Source organism: Coturnix japonica, chromosome 2 (assembly GCF_001577835.2).
Source record: "Coturnix japonica isolate 7356 chromosome 2, Coturnix japonica 2.1, whole genome shotgun sequence".
NCBI classification, from domain to species: domain Eukaryota; kingdom Metazoa; phylum Chordata; class Aves; order Galliformes; family Phasianidae; genus Coturnix; species Coturnix japonica.
In genome coordinates, this window is record NC_029517.1 from 42,665,616 (window position 1) to 42,686,541 (window position 20,926).

The 20,926-nt window shown below is 42.8% G+C and overlaps 1 protein-coding gene across 5 annotated transcripts in view; it reads left to right on the forward strand.

Moving 5' to 3' along the window:
- The window catches only part of AOAH (acyloxyacyl hydrolase), a 61,294-nt gene that overhangs the window by 1,214 nt on the left and 39,154 nt on the right, over positions 1 to 20,926 (forward strand). For all 5 annotated transcript variants that reach the window (XM_015854235.2, XM_015854234.2, XM_015854232.2 and 2 more), the window contains 5 exons: positions 17 to 171; positions 9,899 to 9,994; positions 13,447 to 13,507; positions 14,616 to 14,715; positions 20,244 to 20,303. In XM_015854235.2, coding sequence (XP_015709721.1) covers positions 18 to 171; positions 9,899 to 9,994; positions 13,447 to 13,507; positions 14,616 to 14,715; positions 20,244 to 20,303 — 471 coding nt within the window. In that variant the 5' untranslated portion in view covers position 17. The remainder of the gene's footprint in view (positions 1 to 16; positions 172 to 9,898; positions 9,995 to 13,446; positions 13,508 to 14,615; positions 14,716 to 20,243; positions 20,304 to 20,926) is intronic.

The window sequence follows — 20,926 nt, forward strand, 5'->3', positions numbered from 1 at the left end:
CTGTTGCTTTCCTTAGGATGAGGGCCTCTAGGCAGATATTTCCGAACTGGTTCTGCATCCTCTGGCTGCCACTCCTGCTGAGGGCTATCTCCTGCTCCCCGCTGCCCGCTACAGAGCTCCTGCCGCCCGCTGCGCTCCCCTCCGGGCTGTCCCAGGGACAGACCTGTGTCGGTATGTACAGGCTGTCTGTCCGGCTGGCTGTTCTTTTGTTACTGCACCGGTGAGCAGGGAACTGCTGCGCACATCATAAATCACTCCGTTATCTGCTCCTGTGGCTGTACTGCAAAACACTCCAAGTTGTTAGTGAAATAATCACTAGGGATGTTGCAAGGACAGCATGGGGCCTGGAACTACTTTATGATTTTGTTTTTGAGCGACTGCTTCACAAAGTTCATGTCTTTTGCTCTGCTGAGAGGAACACTGAATGTTCTGGCTTTGGTGTTCTCAGGGAGATGGGAAGCAGTTCTCAATACTGCTGGTGGGAGGATGTGCTGTCCCCCATCTCATGTAGAGTCTGCTTGATTATTCCCAGCTCTGCTTGGTTATTCCCAGTCCTGACCCTCTTGGCCATGGAGCAAGGCCTGAGTGGTAACTGCCAAAGGTGTTCACCTGCTGCTAATGAAGTTTCCTAGGGACCTGGCAGTATGGGCCAGGGGGCCACATGTGGTGGGTGCCTGCCAAGGAGCACTGAGGTGATCCCACCCCCAACCATGGCCTTGCTGGTATCCACCAAAGCTGACAGGGTGCTTCTCCTCTTCTGGTGAGGGTGTGCAGCTGGACTTGCAATGTACTCCCAGGTGGAACTGTGGGGTTCACTTTCATAGAATCATAGAACTGTTTGAGTTGGAAGGGATCTTAAAAGGTCATTTAGTCCAAATCCCCTGCAACGTACAGGGACATCTACATTTAGATCAGGCTGCTCAGAACCTGGTCCAGCCACTACAGTTTTGGCAACTGACTCTGTTGTAAGTAGTGTTACAAGCAGTTAGGACATCATGCTTTCTTAGTGCTTTTACCAAACGCACTCCCAACACAAAGCTGGTCATACTGATGTCAGCACGAATGTGTGCATCTGCATCAGAAATGCTGTAGGTGTGATCCTCAGTGCCCAGAGAGATGTGCTGCCTTGTGTTTGTTATGTGCACAAATATACAGAGCGTATCCACCATTTAACTTTATGATCCAATATCCTACTTCATCTTCTTTTAGCTTTTGAGCCATGTTAGTGCTGTAAACAGAAAGTTGAGTTGCCTTAGGTGGCAATATTTCAACCAGTATTTCAAGCAAAAGTGTTTTCTTTGTGTCGATTAGGACAATTAGAAATAACAACTCTAAGTTCAGTTAATACAGGATTTTGACACACAACCATGTCATTCAAAGTGCAGATTTCAGTGGTGAGGAAGTAAGCCAAGTCACAGTTGAGAGGCTGCTCAAGCCAGCGCTGGGTCACCAGACAGAAAATGAAAGCAATGGCAAAAAGCAGATATGGCCGTCGGGATCACTGCTGGGGCAGGCAATGAGAGGGAAGTGGTACTTAATAATGCTGTGCTTTGAATGAAACAGAGAAGGCAGGGAGCATGCTTGCCCAGAGCTTTTTTTACAGCTGAATCTTGAGGGATAGCACTGGTTCTGATGGCTGGTTCAGTGCTAGCTCTCCTCAGTGAGGAAATGAAGGTGAGATGTGCTCATCACAAGAATGAGTGCAATTTCCTTTCAGCAGCCCAACCACAGAGCCTTCTAGCCTTGGCTTTCTGTCTGGGAAGACATCAGATGAAAGCCAATGGAACTTCCCCTGACCCCCTGACTTTTTGCCCATATAGGTCTAAGCAGCATTTATAACATTAGACTCACCTGCTGTTAAGCATACAGGAGATTTTCTTGAAGATGTGAACTTTCTCAAGCAGGTTAAAGTTTGGCCAGGGGACTCATGTTTTCAAGGTATTTCCCTCAGGTTTTTAAGGGAAATGAGGATGTCTGCATATTAAACAGTTTTTTCTGAGCACTGCTATGCATACATGACCTGCACGCTGGAGACTGCTACGTAACAGCTGATGCTGGTCAGGAAATAGACGCTCTTTCAGTAACAAAACACAGGAAATATTTTTTTGTCATGTCTTTCCACTGAAAATAGCACCCTGTAGAAAGAAATAATGGGGAAATGATATGATGGGAGAGCAAAGTGCAGTTTTGGTGTGTCCTCTGAGTGCATTATAACTCGGTAGTGTCCTTTTCATACTCCCCTTGCCTTATAGACATAATCTATCTGCCCCAGTAGGTTCTGATCATACTGGTATCACACTTAGGCCGGTTTTGCTGCAGTTTCTTGAAAAATGTGACTGCTTCATTCAAATAAGATCTTTTCACAACTGATTTGCTATAAAAATGAAGCAACTGGAAAGTGTTCCCACCTAGAAAGGGACGTAATGCTTCTGCCTTTTAGAATTAGGGAAAAGAGGAGGAAAGATGCTAGTGGTAACCATATTGGCCACAAGAGCACTTTCAGCTCCTAAACAGTTCCTTACCATTTCCCACCTACTTTTAAATAGATAATAGGTAGTGGAGCTTTCACATGGGCTTTGCTTAGCCCTGGCTTTGGAAAAGACTTCCCAGCACCTGGCAGTCTCTTTTCTTCAACCATGAAAGCTGCCTCCTGTCTCCCCAGGCTGGGGGAAGTGCTCCCCTTCTGCATACAGTAAAATTAGACAGGCTCTCTCCTAGGCTTCTTGCAGGCTTTGCGTGCAATACATTCTTCTGCTTCATCCCTATGGCAAATGAAAGGGCATTGGGAAGTTTTCCTATCTACAAATACACATGGAGCTGCTGTTTCTCCTTGTGCAATGACAGTGAGCAAAAAAATGTGAAACACAGAAAGACAGGAAGGAGATGCTGAGTTCACTCCTTCAAAATGGTGAAAAAAAGGACATTTGAGTAAATACAGGTCAGTTAGTTAAATATCAATTCCTGGAAAAAATCATGTAATAGTTAATCCATTTTTATTCAGATTCTTTTCAAAAGTAAATAAGAGAGATTTCTCAAGGAGGAGCAGTGTCAGACCAACCTACTTTTCTTTGATGATGAGATAACGGCATGTAGATAGAAGCAGCAGCAGATGCTATAGCTTGACTTAAGCAAGGCTCTTGGCACCACCTCAGCACTAATCTAGTGGCTGAGAGTTATGTGGCACTGATTGAGCTTCTACAAGGCATGACAAAACTGGTTGACGGCCTTGTTCAGAGATAATTGCACATGACTCACTCTTGAAGTGGAAGGATGTACAAAAATAAGTCTTTTTTAGTCCTTAACTTGGAATGTACTATCATTCCCTAATTTCATTAGTCTGGATAATAGTGTGCTATTAAATTGGTAACTCATATAACACTGAGAATCATAGAATCATGGAATTATGGAATCACTGAATGGCTTGGGTTGGAAGGGACCTTAAAGCCAATCCAGTTCCAATGGCCTGCTGTGGGCAGGTTGCCACCCACTAGATTGGACTGCCCCATCCAACCTGGCCTTGAACACATCCAGGGATGGTGCAAGTACAGTGCAGGGCAGGATTAGATTAAAAACAAACTTGGAGTGGTTGCCCCTCTATAAGACCATTTCCATACAGGTATGTTGAAGGCATTTTGGGAGAAGTAGTCAGTGCCACATAGAGCAGATGGGAACATCCCCAGGGAGGATCAGCTGGGCTTGTAGCGACACAACAATGGCATGCTGTCAGGAAGAGCGCTCACCCTGCAGGCTCCCAGATATGCAAACTGGAGCTAGCTCAAAAGATGTGAAGTAACCTGCTGCCTTTCCCAGCGCTGACAATTCTCTGAGGAATTTCTGTGCTCCCTTTTGGGGCTGTGTATCAAGGCAATGCGATGACAAGAGGTTCAGAGAAAGATAAGCATAAGCTATAAAGCATGACTGAATAAACTGAAGTTAATTAGAGAAGAAAAGCTCAAGAAAGGACTTGATATCTGTCCTCAAAATGATTAAAGGGGCCATCTATCCTATCTATAGATAGATTTATCCTGTCTGTAACAGATACAGCAAGAAATAACAGAAATAAACACAATTCAGACTAAGGAGGGACACCACAGATCACTGCTAGGACAGAGGCATGTGCTGAATGGCCTCTTCATGGCCATCTCTCCCGGCTTTCTGTGCTATGACTTCAAGCATCATTTGCAAATAGCAGTTTATTTAATTCCTCCCAGCAGCAGGCTGCCCTGCTCCTTTTGCTGATTAACTTTGGTTGCCCTTTTGGAACAAAGTGATCAGACAGGGAGAGCTCAAGGCACCCGGGCAGCAGTGCTTCTCTGCCAGTAAACTGAGATCCTGTGGGTCAGCAGCCAGGGAAGCAAATTTCATCCTCTCTCTGCTCAATAATGTCATTCTGAGCAGTATCTATGGGTCACCCTTTCCATTCGTCCATGAGAGCGCAATTCCTAATGTATGAAGAAGCATGCTCTTGAAACATATTTCTAGTTCTTGTCACACTAATGAATAGGTGTTATGGAGCTGCCAGCTTCTGCCTGTGCTGATTTGTGTGGCAGCCCATGTCCCCAGCAGCTTACAACTGTAATGTACAGCTCAGTGAGCCCTGTAAAAGGGCCGTGCCCAATATTAACACAGCACTACAACATGCTGCAGTCTGAAAGTCTGGGATCAGCTATACCAGGGCACTGTTCACTTTGCTGACAGTGCTCAGTTAACCCAGCAGCAAAACTCAGTCTGATGATCAGCAATAAATGGCAAATTTCATCACAGCTTTTTTTTCCCTGTGGTTTTTCTTCAGATAGGAAAATCACAGGTATGAGTAGTGCAGTAGATACGAAAGCCACTCTTCAAACAGAAATATTTTTCAACAGCTGATGGTAAAAAGTTCATTTTCAAGGTCACCCTACATCTTACTGAAAACTTATGACTGTGGAATGCAAACACAGATCTCAGTGAGTCAGTGTGCCTCACATACCTACCTACCTGTAGGCATGTGTGTGAGTAAATACACACTCGTGTATATGCATATGGATATTTAGGCATGGGCAATCTTGTGTGTTTTACATCACTAATACTTGCTTTTAAGCTTAATCTCATTTGTCTTTGATAGCCTTATTTATTAGTATCGATTGTCTGATCAGTTGCTGAATGCCACTCCAGTTCACATGTTTGCCCTGTACAGAACTTCAAGGCAACCTGCTTACATTTCAGGCAATCATCTTAAATGCTTTTAGGAGCTGTACATTTAAAGCAAGTTCTGTGTATCCACAATCTTGAAATGGACAGCTCTTTGCAATCAGGGTGAGACTATGCTTGTGGATTAATGAGCCTGTGGTTTGTTGGACAAGGAAACAGTCCCAGTGTCAAGAGATAGCAAAAGTCCCTCTGCCACTATCCTTGCTTCAGTACATTTTAAATCATTTCCTGATTTGGAAATGAAAAAATATGTTAATACACACTTTTCCTACTATTTAATGTGAAAAGCATTTGCAGTGCAAATGCCTTGGGTTATAGATCTTGTTAAACAGGGTTCTTTAAAGTGTAATGACAGAAACACCAGGGATACATTTGGCTGGCAGGTATAGATACCAAAGTCTTCCACTAGATGGAAACTGAATTTTTTGTACCAGCACATGAAGAAATGTATAGAACCATATCAGACACCTCATAGGGTGTCTTAAGGAAGTAGTAACAGATGAACAGAGCTCTGAATCTTGGGTCTGAATTGTCTCACTGCTGCAACATGAGCAACAAAAATGCAAACTGATGTTACATGTAAAATACTGCTATGTTGACATTAATATTTAAATATGTTGCTACCCAGTATTCTATGCATAATTTCATGCCCATGAACAGGTTCAGTATTGCTGTACCATTTAACATTTCCAGGATAGTTCATGAACTTGACAAAAGTTAGAGGAAAGAAGTTCTTGTACGTGCCGATATATTTGAATACGGATACCTATAATTGTATTCCATCACGTCATCACCTCAGCATTGAGAAGCAGAAGGCAAAACAGATACTGGGAAGTATTAGAAAAGGTACATATAGAGAAAAATAAATCTTTCCTATACTGAAATATTGCATATCCACGGTCTGACTGTACCTTGTTTAGTTTTGGCCCCCATCTCAGGGGAGAAAACAGTAGACATGCTGATTTTTTGCTAGCTCCCAATATAAACACTTGTATTTCAAACAGGAATGTCTTGTTCTGTGTGGAACTGTGGAGAATGGGGCAGGCAACCTGAATTCGAAAAGCAGGTTTTGTGGAGAGCTATTTGTGCCCCAGGCCACTTTCCTTGGCTTATTTTTCCTTGTGGTACAGCTAATTTATGGATGTGGAATGGCATTATGGCTGGAGGGACAAGAAAGGGCCCCAGCACCTATCAACGTGAACAAAAAGTGGCAAAGAAGTGACAAAAAGGCTCCAGGTGCCAGAAATCCCATTTAACAGGACAAAAATATCTACAGATCTGAAATGTAGAGAGGCAACTTTCAGTGTCCAGGCAGTCCTTTACATCCACAGGAGTCACTGTAAGTATAGATGCTTTCAAACATGTGCAGCCAAAGTGGATTAAATTAAATAGTCTGCTCAAACTGCCAGGGGCACTGTGGCTAGGAAATGAATTTCTAGCTCTGACTTTATTATTGGGGTATGATTTTTTCCTAAGCCTATTGAAAATGTCATTTTATTATTACATGCTACTCTCAAATACATGGGGACAAGCACTTCCTGACATGGGTTTCCAGATTACTGCCTCTGAGCAAAATGGTTATGGTTTTCTCTTATATTTTCCAAAATTAATAGCAGATAGGACAAAATATCACTAAAAGAGACAAGCATTTTATTAATTCCAAAGTCCAGTTTCTAATGGCTGGTAAGCATCACACCACCGATGAATTTCTTCCTCAGCCTGACAAAGTACTGAAACTTTTGTTTCAATAGTACAGTGTTTCAATAGTACAGAAAAGTACAGTGCAACAGCAAAGTCAGTGTCTTGAAACTTGTTTCTAAAGAAAATCACATACAATCATGAAAAGGAAATGTAGAGGGGTTTTTTTTTAACCTTTACTTTGGAAGCTTACCTAGATTGCCTTGTATGTGCCCTGATCATGATGAGAAATAAATCACACGTAAATATCTACTTAATTAAAAGCAAGCAGCCATTGCTAAAGACTGTCCAAATCTGGAGGTATATTTTCTACTGATTTCAGAGTATTACGAAGTTTGTAATCTCAATCAGAAGTAATCATAGATAATTACAGCAGTGAGATTCCCACAGCTGAAAACAGCTGTCCTTTTTAGCTATCTGTTTTCCATTTCTAGCCAACAGGATGAAGACCTGTTAGAGGTAGGACAACTTGTTATAATTATCATATTGTTCAGGGATATTTCTGTTGATTCTTTTTGTTGTTGCTGCTGCATCCAACCATCAGTCCTTTTCCTGTCACTGAATCCAAAGGAAGTTGATCTACATGGTGAAAAATTGAGATTTCTAGCAGGAGCACAGGTTAACTTCCATTGTGACTTTACCTATAGACCAACACAAGAATCAGATTATCCTAGAGAATAAACTGCAAACTGGAGGGAACATGTTTTTGTCTCCAAACCAGAAATGAGGACACCTCTGATTGTCCCCCTGAAAATCAGTCATCTCTTTCTCTGTCTAATTGTCTTGACAAGTGTTGTGTTTCATTTGGAACAAGTGCATTTGGGAGAGCATTCAAACAATCACGGTGGGGCCAGTGGGTGCCTGCAACACAGGGAGGGTAATAGCACCCTCTGTGTGACACTAAAGACTGGTTTATGAGAGCAAAAGCCCTGGAGTTCAGCTCTGTGGGTTTTTCCTGAGCTGCCAGGCTGTTATTATTGTTATTTATATTCATGCAGCATCCAGTAGCCCAAGGCACTGCATTAAGTACTTCAGCATCTCAGCGATGACTCTGTTAATTCTCAGGCAAAGCAAATTTCCCTTTGGGCCTGGTTCAATAGGCACAGAAGAGTCTGACTGGCTTAATAACATGAAAAATTTCCATTTAATCACCAAGAGACCTCTCCCTCAGTAGGGTTACCTGAATGATTGTTTTTGTGATTAAGAATTCTGTTTCTATTTGGCAAAGCTGAATTAAAAATAGCTACTTTTCCTCCCCTCTGCTATGCTTTGACGAACATGAGAGAGAAACTCTCTTACATCTTCAGTGCAGTTGGTTTTTTGTATTCCAGTGGAAAGTGAATTACTGAGGGTATTTTTATCCTCAGGATAATTTTTGGGATTGTGAGCACCATCTGTAGCACCATGCAGCTGTGCATCCATCAGCACCTTTCCCTCTGCTCACCCCAGCAGAGGAGAGAAGACCTGGCTGTGATAGTGTGAGTCAGCACAACCATGTCTGATGAGGTAGAGATGAACTCTTTGCATCCCTATCAGGAGACCAAGGACTGCCTTGTTTATCTTCCTGCTTGGACTCCTTTCTGTCTTTCTGACTTCTAGACAGCCAGATCTTTTGACCTTGATAATAGAATAAAGGAGCACATGGAAGCAGTATGTGTGCTTTGTTGTTAAGGCACCATTCTGGTTGTTTAGTTTTTATGAGCCTCCAGCCTCATAAATAAAAAAACATAGTAAGAAGGCAGGGGAAAGGTAATTCTGTTTATGTGTAGACTGTTTGCATATGTTCATAATATGGCCTTGTAAACACCAGGAGAGGCAGCCCTTTTACAGGTGCTTATAGCATGTCTGAAGTACCTGCACCACCATCTCTGTACTAAATGGTGAGTTGGCACACTGTGGCTATGCCTGTGTAACAATCACAAATAAGCCCGGGTCTGTTTTCTGTCCCTGGGTCCAGTGCAGGACTTGTTTTCCATTCACACGGTTGAAGTATTTTGCAAGCCACTGTGTTGTAATCAATTGTTAATTCCTTGGACTAGCTTCTGGGTTTTGAAGGTGGAGACAGAGGAGGGAGTGATTTGTTTCAGGGTTTTCTCTTGGTGGTAGCAGTTTCCATCTTTTCTTCTAGGATGACGAGAGGTAATGGCTCTTAGCATGCCTTATCAATCATTCTGCAGAGAACTCTGAGTGAGACTTGTAGTTAATAAGTATGGAGAAGTAGGCTGTTATCCCTGCAGAAGAGATGGCAAGTTCACTGTAATTTCCACTGGATTACTGTATTTGGTGTAGAAGAAGTAATAGACAATTCAAAGATACTGGTCTTACCGCAAGTTCCAGTGGTATTACTTCATCTTTTATTGGCCACTTGGTCCATAGGAGCATCAAAGTTCTTTGTCTGTAGAAAAATGTCATTTTGATTTAATAGCACATAGGCAGGGGAAGGAATTTAAAAGCTCACTTTGAGGAGTTGTGCCAGCCTAGAAACCTATACATTCATGCTTCTAAACTCATCTTCTGTGGGGCATCTCAAGACTTTAGCCTGGAGAAGAGAAGGCTCAGGGGAGACCTCATTGCACTTTACAACTTCCTGAAGGCAGGCTGTGATGAGGAGGGGCTTGGCCTCTTCTGCCAGGCAACAAACAGGACCTGAGGAAATGGCCACAAGTTGTATCAGATGAGGTTTAGACTGGACATAAGAAGGAACTTTTTTCCTCAGAGTGGTCAGGCACTGGAATGGCTGCCTAGGGAGGTGGTGGAATTGCCATCACTGGCAGTGTTCAAGAAGTGTCTGGATAGGGAGCTAGGAGATATAGTTTAGGGGTTTTTTGTAGGTATGGTGAAGGAGGTCAGTTGGACTATATGATCTTATAGGTCCTTTCCAACACTGTGATTCTATGATTCTATGAAGACATAAAATGTCCAGCAATGCCCAAAGTTCTTCTATTGTGCGGGGTCCTTCCCTACGTACTAAAGATAACTGCATTCACTCTGTTTATTTGTTTGTTTGAAGGATGTGTGCTTGTGGTCTCTGTGATTGAACAGCTTGCACAGTGGCACAACAGTACAGTAAAGGCAGCTATGGAGAGACTGTGCAACTACATACCTGGTAAGTATCAAATAATGTGCCATATGTTTCATTGGTACTGCCGTACTTCTCTGTTAATTAAAAATTCACACAGTGAGACTGAAAAAGCCCTCAGCACATCTCATGTGGCACCTAAAATTAATGTGGCTGAAAGGTAGCCGGGTGCTGCCTGCAGGAAAGCTGTAGCTGCAGTGGAGCTGGGATTTCACCCCAGAGTTATAGTGAATGGGGTTTTGTGAAGCCCAGAAGCCTGTGAGCCACTTTTCCCCTGCTCTTTGTCTCCACATAGTCTCTTTGTTAGCAGCTTTGCTGCATGTCCAGCCACTCCTCTTTCTTGTCAATACAGGTCTTTATGTCAGCTGAAGAGATGAAAATGCTTTCAATGGGGATGGGAAGCCATTATTGTAAAATCATTAAAATTATCTGAGGTTGACAGTGATGTGAACAGAAAAGCTATTGAAATGTAACTGATGAGGAAAATTTCCAAAGTGAGAGCTATTCCATATGAGTATATGTGGACTCCCCCTTTACTGCCTTGTGTTTTATCAGCCCAAAGGATCCTAGCTGTCCAAGCACACATCTCTAAAGAGAGAACAGTCTGAATGCCAAAATAGCTTTGTGCTTCACAGACTCATCCTACAACTGCTTAAGTTGCTGGATCTCACATTCATGACATCATTTTAACTTTATGAATGCAAAGGGGTGGCTTTATGATTCTGCATTATACAGCCTTTTATATAGGCCTTCATGAATTGTATCTCTGAGAACCATATTACTACACAGACTCAGTATCATGGAAGATGCATGCAGAATATTAATACTTCCTTTCTTTCCAAGACATTATTTTCTGATATGGGATGGAGCAGGAATGAAATTGCTGGAATTCATTCATTGACAGAATGATGCTTATCTGATCTCTATTCCATAAGTAGTATTCTCAGTGCTTTAAATTATAGGCACATCACCATGAAGTTGCAATTAGAAGCGGGGATCCTGCTGTTAAAATACGATTTTCCTCTTTAAAATATGACATGCTAGATCTACAATCATGATTCACTCCATGGACCTTGTTCAGCTGTCATGCAAGGATATTTCTTTTCAGCTGCCATTCTTTACACACATAAAATCCTATTATCCCTTTAGTTAAATCTGTATAATCCAGTTACCTTTTATGAGATGCGTGGATACACCCAATAGAAAAAAACTGACCCTGAACATGAAAGGAGTGAAAAATCCTAGGGATTGTGCAGAGCTACAGTGTAACCCAATTTATCCTCCCCCAGGAGGTGAACCCTGCATCCCAGCAGAGCTCTGCAGCTTCCTCTTGCTTCCTGGAACAATAGGAAGTCTTTGGATCTTCATGAGGAGCAGCCTATTAAATCAGGCTGTGCCATTTCTGCTGAAGGAACCATTTCATTATTTGACACATGCCTACAATTGCTTGCAAGAATGACTGTGACAAATCGATGGCAATGAGGCTTTTCCTAAGGACAAAAAAGAAAATGAGAAATGGGGGGTTGTATCAGATTTTCAATGAAGTGATACAGTGTTTGAAACCAAAAATATTTAAAGAGAGAAATTCAGTATCGGTCAACCCCATTCAGTTCCATGGATTGTGCGGAAAACACTATCTAATACTATTTCTTGTATAGAAATGTTTGCAATGGCTGTGGTCTGAGCAGCAAGAAAGCACAGCAACGTTATGAATGAAGAAAGCTCAGGAGTAGACAGAAATGGTAGGTCTGGAGAAATGGGCAGTATTTGTGAGGTACAAAATGCTGTTAGCAAGAGTGCGTATTTACCTTGATTATGGCTGTTTGTCAGATGAACAAGAGGTGCCCAGTGCCCTAAATATGCTGGTCTGTCGCAGCATTGCTTCCAAGTCAGGTTCTGCTTCTGTCAGCCACTGCTGTGCAAGCACCTTAGCTGGAGTGGAAATGGCAAGGTGATTAATGCCATATTTCCTGCAAATATTTGTCTCCTGGGTTTCAGCCAGCATTTGTGTTTTTAGGACCACAAAGCTCTAGGGAATACCCCTCTGGGATTTTTATCATATAAGAATAGGGCAATTAGGGGAACTCTTGCCTGAAACAGGGCAAAAGGAAGCATCCTCACTTCTGGGCAAGAACTTCAAAGTTTTTCTCTAAATTTTAAGTGTTTAGTTAAAGTTCTTATCTTGGCCCTGAACACTCACCATAAACTCTTTTCCCCTCCTTTCAGCTTCTTCCCACCAAAGCTTTCCCTCTGCACTGTCTTCTTCTTGGGTTTGTTCAGCAGGCAAGAGGTTTGTGGGTGCCAAAACATTTGGCATGTCCTACAAACACTGTCTATGGTTTTGGTCTGTTTTGGCACTGGCATCTTCCAAGATGGCTCTACTTGCCCAGTATATTATATATTTGCCATGCTCACCACCCACTGTTATCCCTATATCAGGCTGCTGGAAGCCCAACTTACTCCACACACCAGCTAACCAGCATGCAGAAGTCCCTGCTGGGGATGAGCTGGTGAAGCAGCCACCTTCTGTGGGCTGCAACAGGGAGCCAGGAGCTTCCTTCAAGGCCTGCTCCAAGATTGCTGCAATCAATCAGACAGCAGACTGAAGGCAGCACTAGTGGTGTCTGCGATGCTTTCCGTCTAGGTGAACAAGAATCCAATCTAATTCCGGAAGACAGATTTTTAACTCACACATTACTCCTCAAAAGTTGATAGAGGGGAATTATGTGGCAGAGGAGGCAAAGAGATGAAGCTAATAGCTTGACTGAAGTAAAATAGCTGGCATGAGAAAAACCATCTACTGCAGCTACAGGAGCTGCCTGCAACACAGAGTAGGAGTGTGGTGGGGATATCATGATTCCTTTAAGCCATTCCCTGTTTCTCTAGGGTGAGCACAGCCTGGCCACAGAGGTGTGAGAAAAAGCAAATTCCTAGGAATTCTCCCAGGGAATTTGGCAGCTGCCTGTTTGCATGGGTGCAATCCTGCCTCTTGGCACCTTCCAAGGCCCAGAACTGCACCTCCTCTGCAGGGTGAGTGCAGCTCTTCCCTTGCACAAACCCGCAGAGCCACCGAGGCAGGCCCAGCAGAAGCATGAAGTCCTATATCACTTGCTACACTCCATCTATTTCATTTCTTTCCTCTCACAAGCCTGCTGCCATTTGAGCAGCTCAGAACATGCTGCAGCATGCACATGCTTTCACATAATACAATACTCAGAACATCTAGCAAATGCCAATTATCCTCTCAGTCTTCTCAGTCTTTTCCAACTGCTTGCCTAAAGCCAGAGGAGAATTTCATGTCCCAGCCTAGGTTAAGAAATTCAGATTTTCCCATTCTCTGATGCTATGATGAAATCTCAGACTCTCGCGCATTTCTCTCAGATCAATCAGCATTCACCTAAAGTTGCTCCTGCTGTGTTCTGACTGTCATAAAACCAGTTTCATTGATCTGAGTCACATAAAAAATGTATGTTTTCTAGAAAAACTGCAAGGTTTCTGCTACGTCCTTGCTGAAGTGTACGGACCACACATAGCTGAACTGTAAGTACTCCTGTATTTTCTCAAGCTTTGCTTTAAGTTCATGCTTCAGAAGTATGGATGTACTATCGGACTGAAGTTCAGGGTTCTCATTCTAAAACTCACAGGGTTACTAAAGCAAGGATGCCAGAGAGTGATCCCAGCTTGGCATTTGGCACAGTTCTCCCTGAGTGAATAAATACAGCCTGTGACCGTAACCACTTCCATGCAGCATTTGCCTCTCAGATCAGGCCCACCTGATGTAATTACCTTGTGAAATGCAGCTCTTCTGGTGGAGAAAGGAATTTGAATAACTCATGTGCACGAAGCTCTGACACAGTCCCACTATGTTAATACTTGTCTCTGGTGTTCCCTTTTACCTTTAATCAAGCTTTCTAATTGTAAAGCCCCTACACGCTCCCAGCCTTGACCTTGATATGCGCTGTTGGGGAAGGCTGCTAGGTAATGTTGGTGATTAAAGAAATAACATGTAGGCCATTTTTTTTTCCTTTGAAAGTTCTTAGTTTAATTAACAGAGCTGTTGCTACACCTTTTTCCTCCCTCAGGTTTTTATTTTTATGTTTTCAAACCAGCCAAGGGACTGCAAAGTGCTTGCAGGACTAAGAAGTGCTATAATCCAACATTTTAATTTCGTTTTTGATCAGCCCAGAAGCACATCCCCCCCCCCAAAAAAAAAGAAGGAAACAGCCCTAGCACTTGTGCTTGGTGATTAAATGTTAAGGATCTTTGAAGGCTTTCTGGTTATTTTCCTGAGTTAATGACTGAAGATGTCTGTGTGCCAAATTGCATATGTATTAACTTTAACCTTTAAGTTTTTGTCAGGCTCGTGATTGATTAAAAAACGCAGCATAACGCATTTGATCCAGGTGCTGTACATCAAGTGCAGTGCTTTTTCATCATCCTGGTATCCAATTCTACATGCTGAGTAGGATGCTATGACAGAAAGTCATTAGGGTCTGACAGCACGCTGAGCAGTGTATATGGGCCATGCCAAAGCATGCTGAGGTTATCTGGTAGTGCTGGGGGAGATTTAGCTTCCCATGGAAATTGCTCCTGCTTCCAAACACTCAGAAGAATGTGCTGGTCTCTGTTTTAACTCCATTTCCTTCAGCATAGACAGGGAAATGAATGCCGATGTGGTCTGCCATTCCTTGAAGCTGTGCAAACAGGATCCAGGACAACCCCTTTGTCATCTCTACCCTCCTCCCAAGGTGAGTCGCTTTTTGACTTCTTTCAAAGCTGCAGGCTGTGCATGGCCCCTCAGGTTGCAACCAAGCATGCAGAGATTTCCAGGCCATGTGAGTTTTCTGAGGAAAACAACAGCATTTAGAATGTGGAAGCTTTCAGAAAACATCTGTTTGAGCAGGAGTTACATAACATTCTGTATGATGTATCAGCAAAGTGGTTGCTGGACAGTGGGAGCAACAGAGCCAGGCGCTCCCTTGTGCCAGCCTGGGCCAGAGTGAAAGAATATACAGATATATAATTTCCAGACTTTATTGTTAAGCAGTCAAATAGCCCCCAATACAAAGCTCAACAGCAATTCACCTATAGCCCCACATTACCATGGCACTACACGTTGTCCTTCTTCTCTGTGACAGCGTACATGGGGCCAAGCTTCCCATGCAGATGGGAGTTATTTGACTTGGCTTGATCTGCCATGGGAGAGGGTTAAGCTAACTTGCATGGCCTTTGGCCACAGGCTGAAAACAGGCAGTTAGCAGGACTTTGAGGATGTAGTTGTTACACCATGGTGACCTATTGCCTGTCAGAGTATATTGATGTGTATAGGTGTCTAAACAGGTGCACTTGGTTTTGGGGGTGACGGCTGTTGTTTTCAGTGGCCAGACAGAAACCTTACACATAAGTAATTAAAAGTAACTCTATGGCAATGTAAAAAAACAAGTGATTCATTGCGGCATCTACTTTTTGGAAATATTTTCCTTGCATCTTGGTAAAGTCCTGCTTGATTTCTAAAGGTTGGCACAAAATGTTTTACACAGAGCCTCATCCAGTACCTGGTGAAATCACTGAGCACTTTTTTGGGCTTCAGTTCATCTCCAGATTGGATTTAGCTCACCCAGTATTAAGAGCTGCAGATATACCTGCCTTCCAAGAATGACAGTTTCTTTTATTTAACAGGAAGTGTATTCCTCATGTGACTATGCTTCATGTTATGTCAGAGTAGAGGTATTAGGTGTGCAACCAGATCAGGGATGGAAGAAGATGGGTGCAGGAGAAAAGAGGGCCCACACTTACCTAACTCCACTAGGACATTGCCCAGACTTCATCAGGTTTCTTCCTTCAGAAATTCTGCATCTGAACTTGTGGAAGTATTTATAGATCCTTCCACCTTTCCTGAGCACACCAGAGCTACCCTACTGCAGGTGGTCCCTTAGTGATGGCCAGGTCTTTCCTCACCTTTGTTAGCCTCTGGCCCTTTCAGCCCTGGTAACTGCATGCATTTTTTCTTCGTCACTTGCAACAGCAACAGAGGCCCTGTTAGTGACTGTGGGGCCTCATTGTTTGCTGTTTTATTTTAATTAGGAGTGCTGAAGGTGAAGGTGGGAGGTCAGGCTTCCCAGTGTTGCAGGTTACCCAGAGGACAGCTGTGGGAGTAGTGGCTGCATTTTCACTGCAGCACAAGCCCCAGACACAGATTTTCATGTGGACTTCCTTTCCAACGTAAAGAAATAAAGAGAAGTAGAAACCAACCTGCTTCTCCATCAAGATTACTTTACTCAGACCTCACCTTCCATTTTAGCACCTCTTGTGTCACAGACAGCACAGGGAGATGGGAGGAGAAGAGCAGTGCCCCCAAATTCATGCTCAAGTAGTTGATAAATTGCCCACAGTAGCTCTGTGACAAGTCATACTGAGTGAAGATGAATTATGAGTGAAAAAAATTAATATACAGTTAGAGACACAGATGCATAAAATGCAGTTTACCTCACATTTGCTCCTGTGGTTTGTAATTTGATTGATCACTTCAGTTATATGAGCCTGCAAATGTTGGCTTGGTCCCCTGCCAAGTGTTTGAACAAGACTTAAATACTAATGACTGTTTTGTTCGACCATATCGATTTTCAGGTACTTCGTTTATTCATTTAGACTTTTGGATGCACATTTTCCCAGAATTATTATTATGTTTATACTGGCAAAGGGACTGATATATAAAAGTAGAGTGATTTGCCCTTACAAACCCGTAATATGTTCTATTTTTAATAGTCTTTAAAGTGGCATATATCAATATAGAGCTACTTGTTCAGTCAATCATTTTTGCTCATTCTCTGTGAGACTGCTGTAGTGAGATCATGTGTACCAAAGAAGAGCCACAGATTCAGAGACCCTATCTGCACAATTGAAGTGCTGCACACCAAGTGTATGCAATATGCTCTATGTTAAATACTTTCCCTATCTCTGACAAGCTACCCAAAATTAATATGCTTTGTGGCTCAACATACATCAGCGCAGGGCAGTCTAATATTGGCCTCAGTACAGCCAGTGGCTATGGTTATCCAAGCTACCTGGCTGAGAATGACTGGATATTGCTTTAGCAGAAGAAATTTGTTGGCTAATTTGGTGGAGGACTTTCTGCACTGAGGCTCATGACAAGGGTGCACAATAAATGACCACAAGAAAAGGACAGAAATAACTCAAGGTGTTCAGGCAGTGGCTGCTGAGCTCCTTTTCCAGCTCTTGTGAGACGGCAGGTTTGCAGGAGATTCATCTTAGACTCAGTCTCAGTTGTCTTAAGCCAGTTGGCCTGTTCAGCTAAATGGGAATACTTTAATTGATTTTACTGGGCCAAAATAATGGCTTGACTTCAGAACTGGCACCCTACTGCCACCAGTCTCTTAAACAATCAGTGTTGGAAGGAGCATCTACTCTTCATTCTGCCTTTTGGATGACCTTTTCTGCTCCTCATCACTTTTCTGCTCCAGGTTATTAGAGGTCCTGTGGCTGCGGACTTCAGCTTAATTGCCACTATCAGGATTTTACTGAGAGTCATCTTGTATGAGCAAAGATATATGTATTTATGCTAATGCCATTTTATTTTATCAAAGGACCAAGACAAGCCTGGCATATTTGAGAGCTGGGTTTTCAGGCTTGCAGGGAAGGTCCCTATTTTGGGTCCAGAGCACATAATGTATGGTTTGGCTGTCCTGTGTGATCATTATGATTTCCCTAAAGACTTTACTTTGCCCTTGTGGGTCTCCACCTGAAGTACTGCATCCAGGCCCAGTGCCCCCAGCACAGGAAGGATGCAAAGCTATTGTAACAGAGGAGGGTCATGAAGATTATCAGAGGATAAGAGAACCTCTCCTATTAAGAAAGTCTGAGGTAGTTGGGCTCATTCAGTCTGGAAAAGAGATGGTTCCAGGGAGACCTCATTGTAGGCCTTCCAGTACTTGAAGGGAACTTATAAGCAGGAGGGGAAGCATCTTTTTATGTGGTCTTTTTACACAACAAGGGGGAATGGATTTAAGAGAAGAGAGTTTTAGGTTAGATATTAGGAAGTCATTTGTTTAGTCAAGGGGTAGTGAGGCATTGGTAAAGGCTGCCCAGAGAAGCTGTGGGTGCCCCATGCCTCGAGGTGTTCAAGACTGGGTTGGATGGGGCCTTGGGCAGCCCGATCTGATGGGTGGCCCTGTCCATGGCAGGAGGCTGGAAATGGATGGGCTTTAAGGTCTCCTTCAACCTAAGCCATTCTGTGATCATCTACAGGATGAAAAATCATAGCTGAAGAACAAATCCTATTTTTGCTGGTGCTGCTTAACTAGCTCAGCATTGCTTTGGTACCTTAATGTGCCTACTCCTGGTTTAAAAAAAAAATGGAAATGAGCTAGAAGGAGAACTATCAGAGCATTTTGTAGATGTCCACTCCCTTGGAAAAGAGCTGTCTAACAAGAATGATGAATGAGAGACATTTAAAGTTATTTTGTATGTTCATGATGAGAAATAGAGATGCTTACAAAATGTATAGCTTGGGATGCATGGGCTCCGAGGAGGGCATTGAAGGAAGTTCATGAATTAAATCCTAATGACCTCCCACCCCATTCCAGTTCCATCCATGGTATGGACATCTTGTCCATGACCAGACTGGTCTGGGCTCCTCACAGCCTTGTCCACCAGCTGCCAGAGCCCTGGGAGCCCCATGTCTGGTAGTGCTCTCATGTAAAAGAAGGAGGGCTGCTTGCTGGGCTGCAGCAAGAGGGTCTGTGTGGGATGTATGGCCCTCAATGAAGTGCTGGTGTTAACCAAGGGCTGCAGGATCCCCATGAGGCCTGTTTTCTCCTGTACAGGTGCTTCAGATGGCAGCTCTGCACATGCCACCCTGTAGTCCTGACTGATGTAACTTCTGAAGTGGGAGGATATCTCATCCTCAGCATTTCAGAGCCATTACTTAGCTGGATGCACTGTCAATTCAGCCTTTTCTTCCTTTTTTTTTTTTTTTTTTTTTATACTTCCTTTGTGAAATATTGTTGTAGCTGTCTGAATCGTGTACTTCTCATGCACTGCTGCTGAGAGCAAGAAAGGGTTCTCCTCTTCTGTCCAGCAGAAAGAGACTAACAGATCTTACCTCCTTGGAAATTCTTCTTGCATCGTACCCAATTTAAAGCCACTTTCCTCATCTAAACCTAAAGTTATTTTATTGGAGAAATAATAGCATTTGGAAACATACACAGTATGCGAATACAAGATACATGTTTGGTTTAGAGGTTGCCCAGTGGGAAGAGACCAGGAAACATTATCTTGGCTCCTTCCTAGCATCTCTTATTTATTGTTTGAAACGTATCTGGATCAAGTGCCTTGTTACTTGTTCTTATTCTTCCTTATCTCCTTATATTAACTATAAATTTTTGAGCCTAGAATCTCTCAATTAATTTGCTTTGACGACTGCCTCAATCAGTTATGATGAGTTGCTAAATTTTATCCCCAGCAAAAAATGTTGATAACAGTTGCTTGAAATGCAAATATATGCTGCTTTAATATTCCAGGCTGGCATAAGGACTGTTCAGGAAGGTGCTGTCACTTGAGGGATATTTTCTTCCTTTTCTACACACGTTAGGCTGGGCGCTGTTAGAACAATTTGTTTTTACTAGCCATGTTGATCAGAAGCAAGGTACTAATGTACTTGTTACATGCCAGTGTGATTTTTCTTTCCTTCCTAGAATCCAAACAGAAGATTTACCTTTGAGTTATTATTCTCTTCTTTGCATATTCCCACATGCCAGCTATTCCCCTGCTGGCAAGTATAGCCCCTAGACATACAGCATCAAATGCTGCCTCCATACGTAGCACAGTATGTCAGACTGGCATTGCACATCTATCCCCTGACCATCTAATGAATGGTTTGTTTCTCTGCAGAATTTGTGGAGCAGTCAGTGTTCTGCAGCTCACATGCAGCTGTCAGGATATGAATCTCAGCTCTTCAACTGATTTGGACTTTCTCTCAGGAAATAAATGATGCCCCGGAGCAAAATAAACGAACTCTAGTCACTGGAGCTTAATATGGGGTGATCAAATAATTGATTGTTACTCCAATAAAAAGTAGCTGATGATGAGTTTGTAGACTCACACATCATTTTGCACAATGACTGATATTAAAAAAAAAAAAAAGAAAAGAAAAAGAAAAAAGAAAAAAGGTAAAAAAAATAGGGAAGAAAAAAATTGTCATTTACTATGATGCTCATCTGTTTTTGTGTGTGTGTGTGTTTTGTTCTTGCTCTCGTAGGTGGGGCTCAGCGCTGCAATATGGAAAGCAAAAAAGATTTTAAAGAATTCCAAGGACCTGGTAAGACAATGGTGACATTGTGGTGTTTTACACTGTATTTGCGTCTTACTGGGACTGATTCCTCACTCATTTTGCCCAATTGTGAGCCATCTTGATCATCATAGAGGTGGATGGCTGAATCACTCCTACCGAGCACAGGATCAAGTGAGACTAGAAATAAGGAGAGGAAAATAACAGAAACAAAATGTAAAGTAACAGGAGAACAGATAAAACCTCATTGAAAATGTGGACTGCTTGTAGAGTAGGGATAACTGTTGAGATCTAACCAAGATATGTGTCTGAAATTCATGGAGCAGCAGACGTCATCTGTGGGCTCCATAGTGCAGCTCCACACTTGAATACTTGCATGTAAAAAATACAAATGTATAGAGATTTTGTTCAGATTTTTTACAAAAGCAGGAATTTCCCCACGCATCCTTTCCCTGTGCCTTTCCTCCTAGAGATGCTCTTCCTTCAAACTTCTTGAATTGTTTATCATTGCTGGGCCTCAGCTCCTCCTCATCTCATGCATCCTCTGTGTCCCTAGCCATCCCTGCCTTGCCCTTGTAGATGTGCGTAGGAGGAAGCCTCGTGAACAAAGTTGCTACCACAGAGAGTACCATTCGGGGCTGACTGAAATTCAA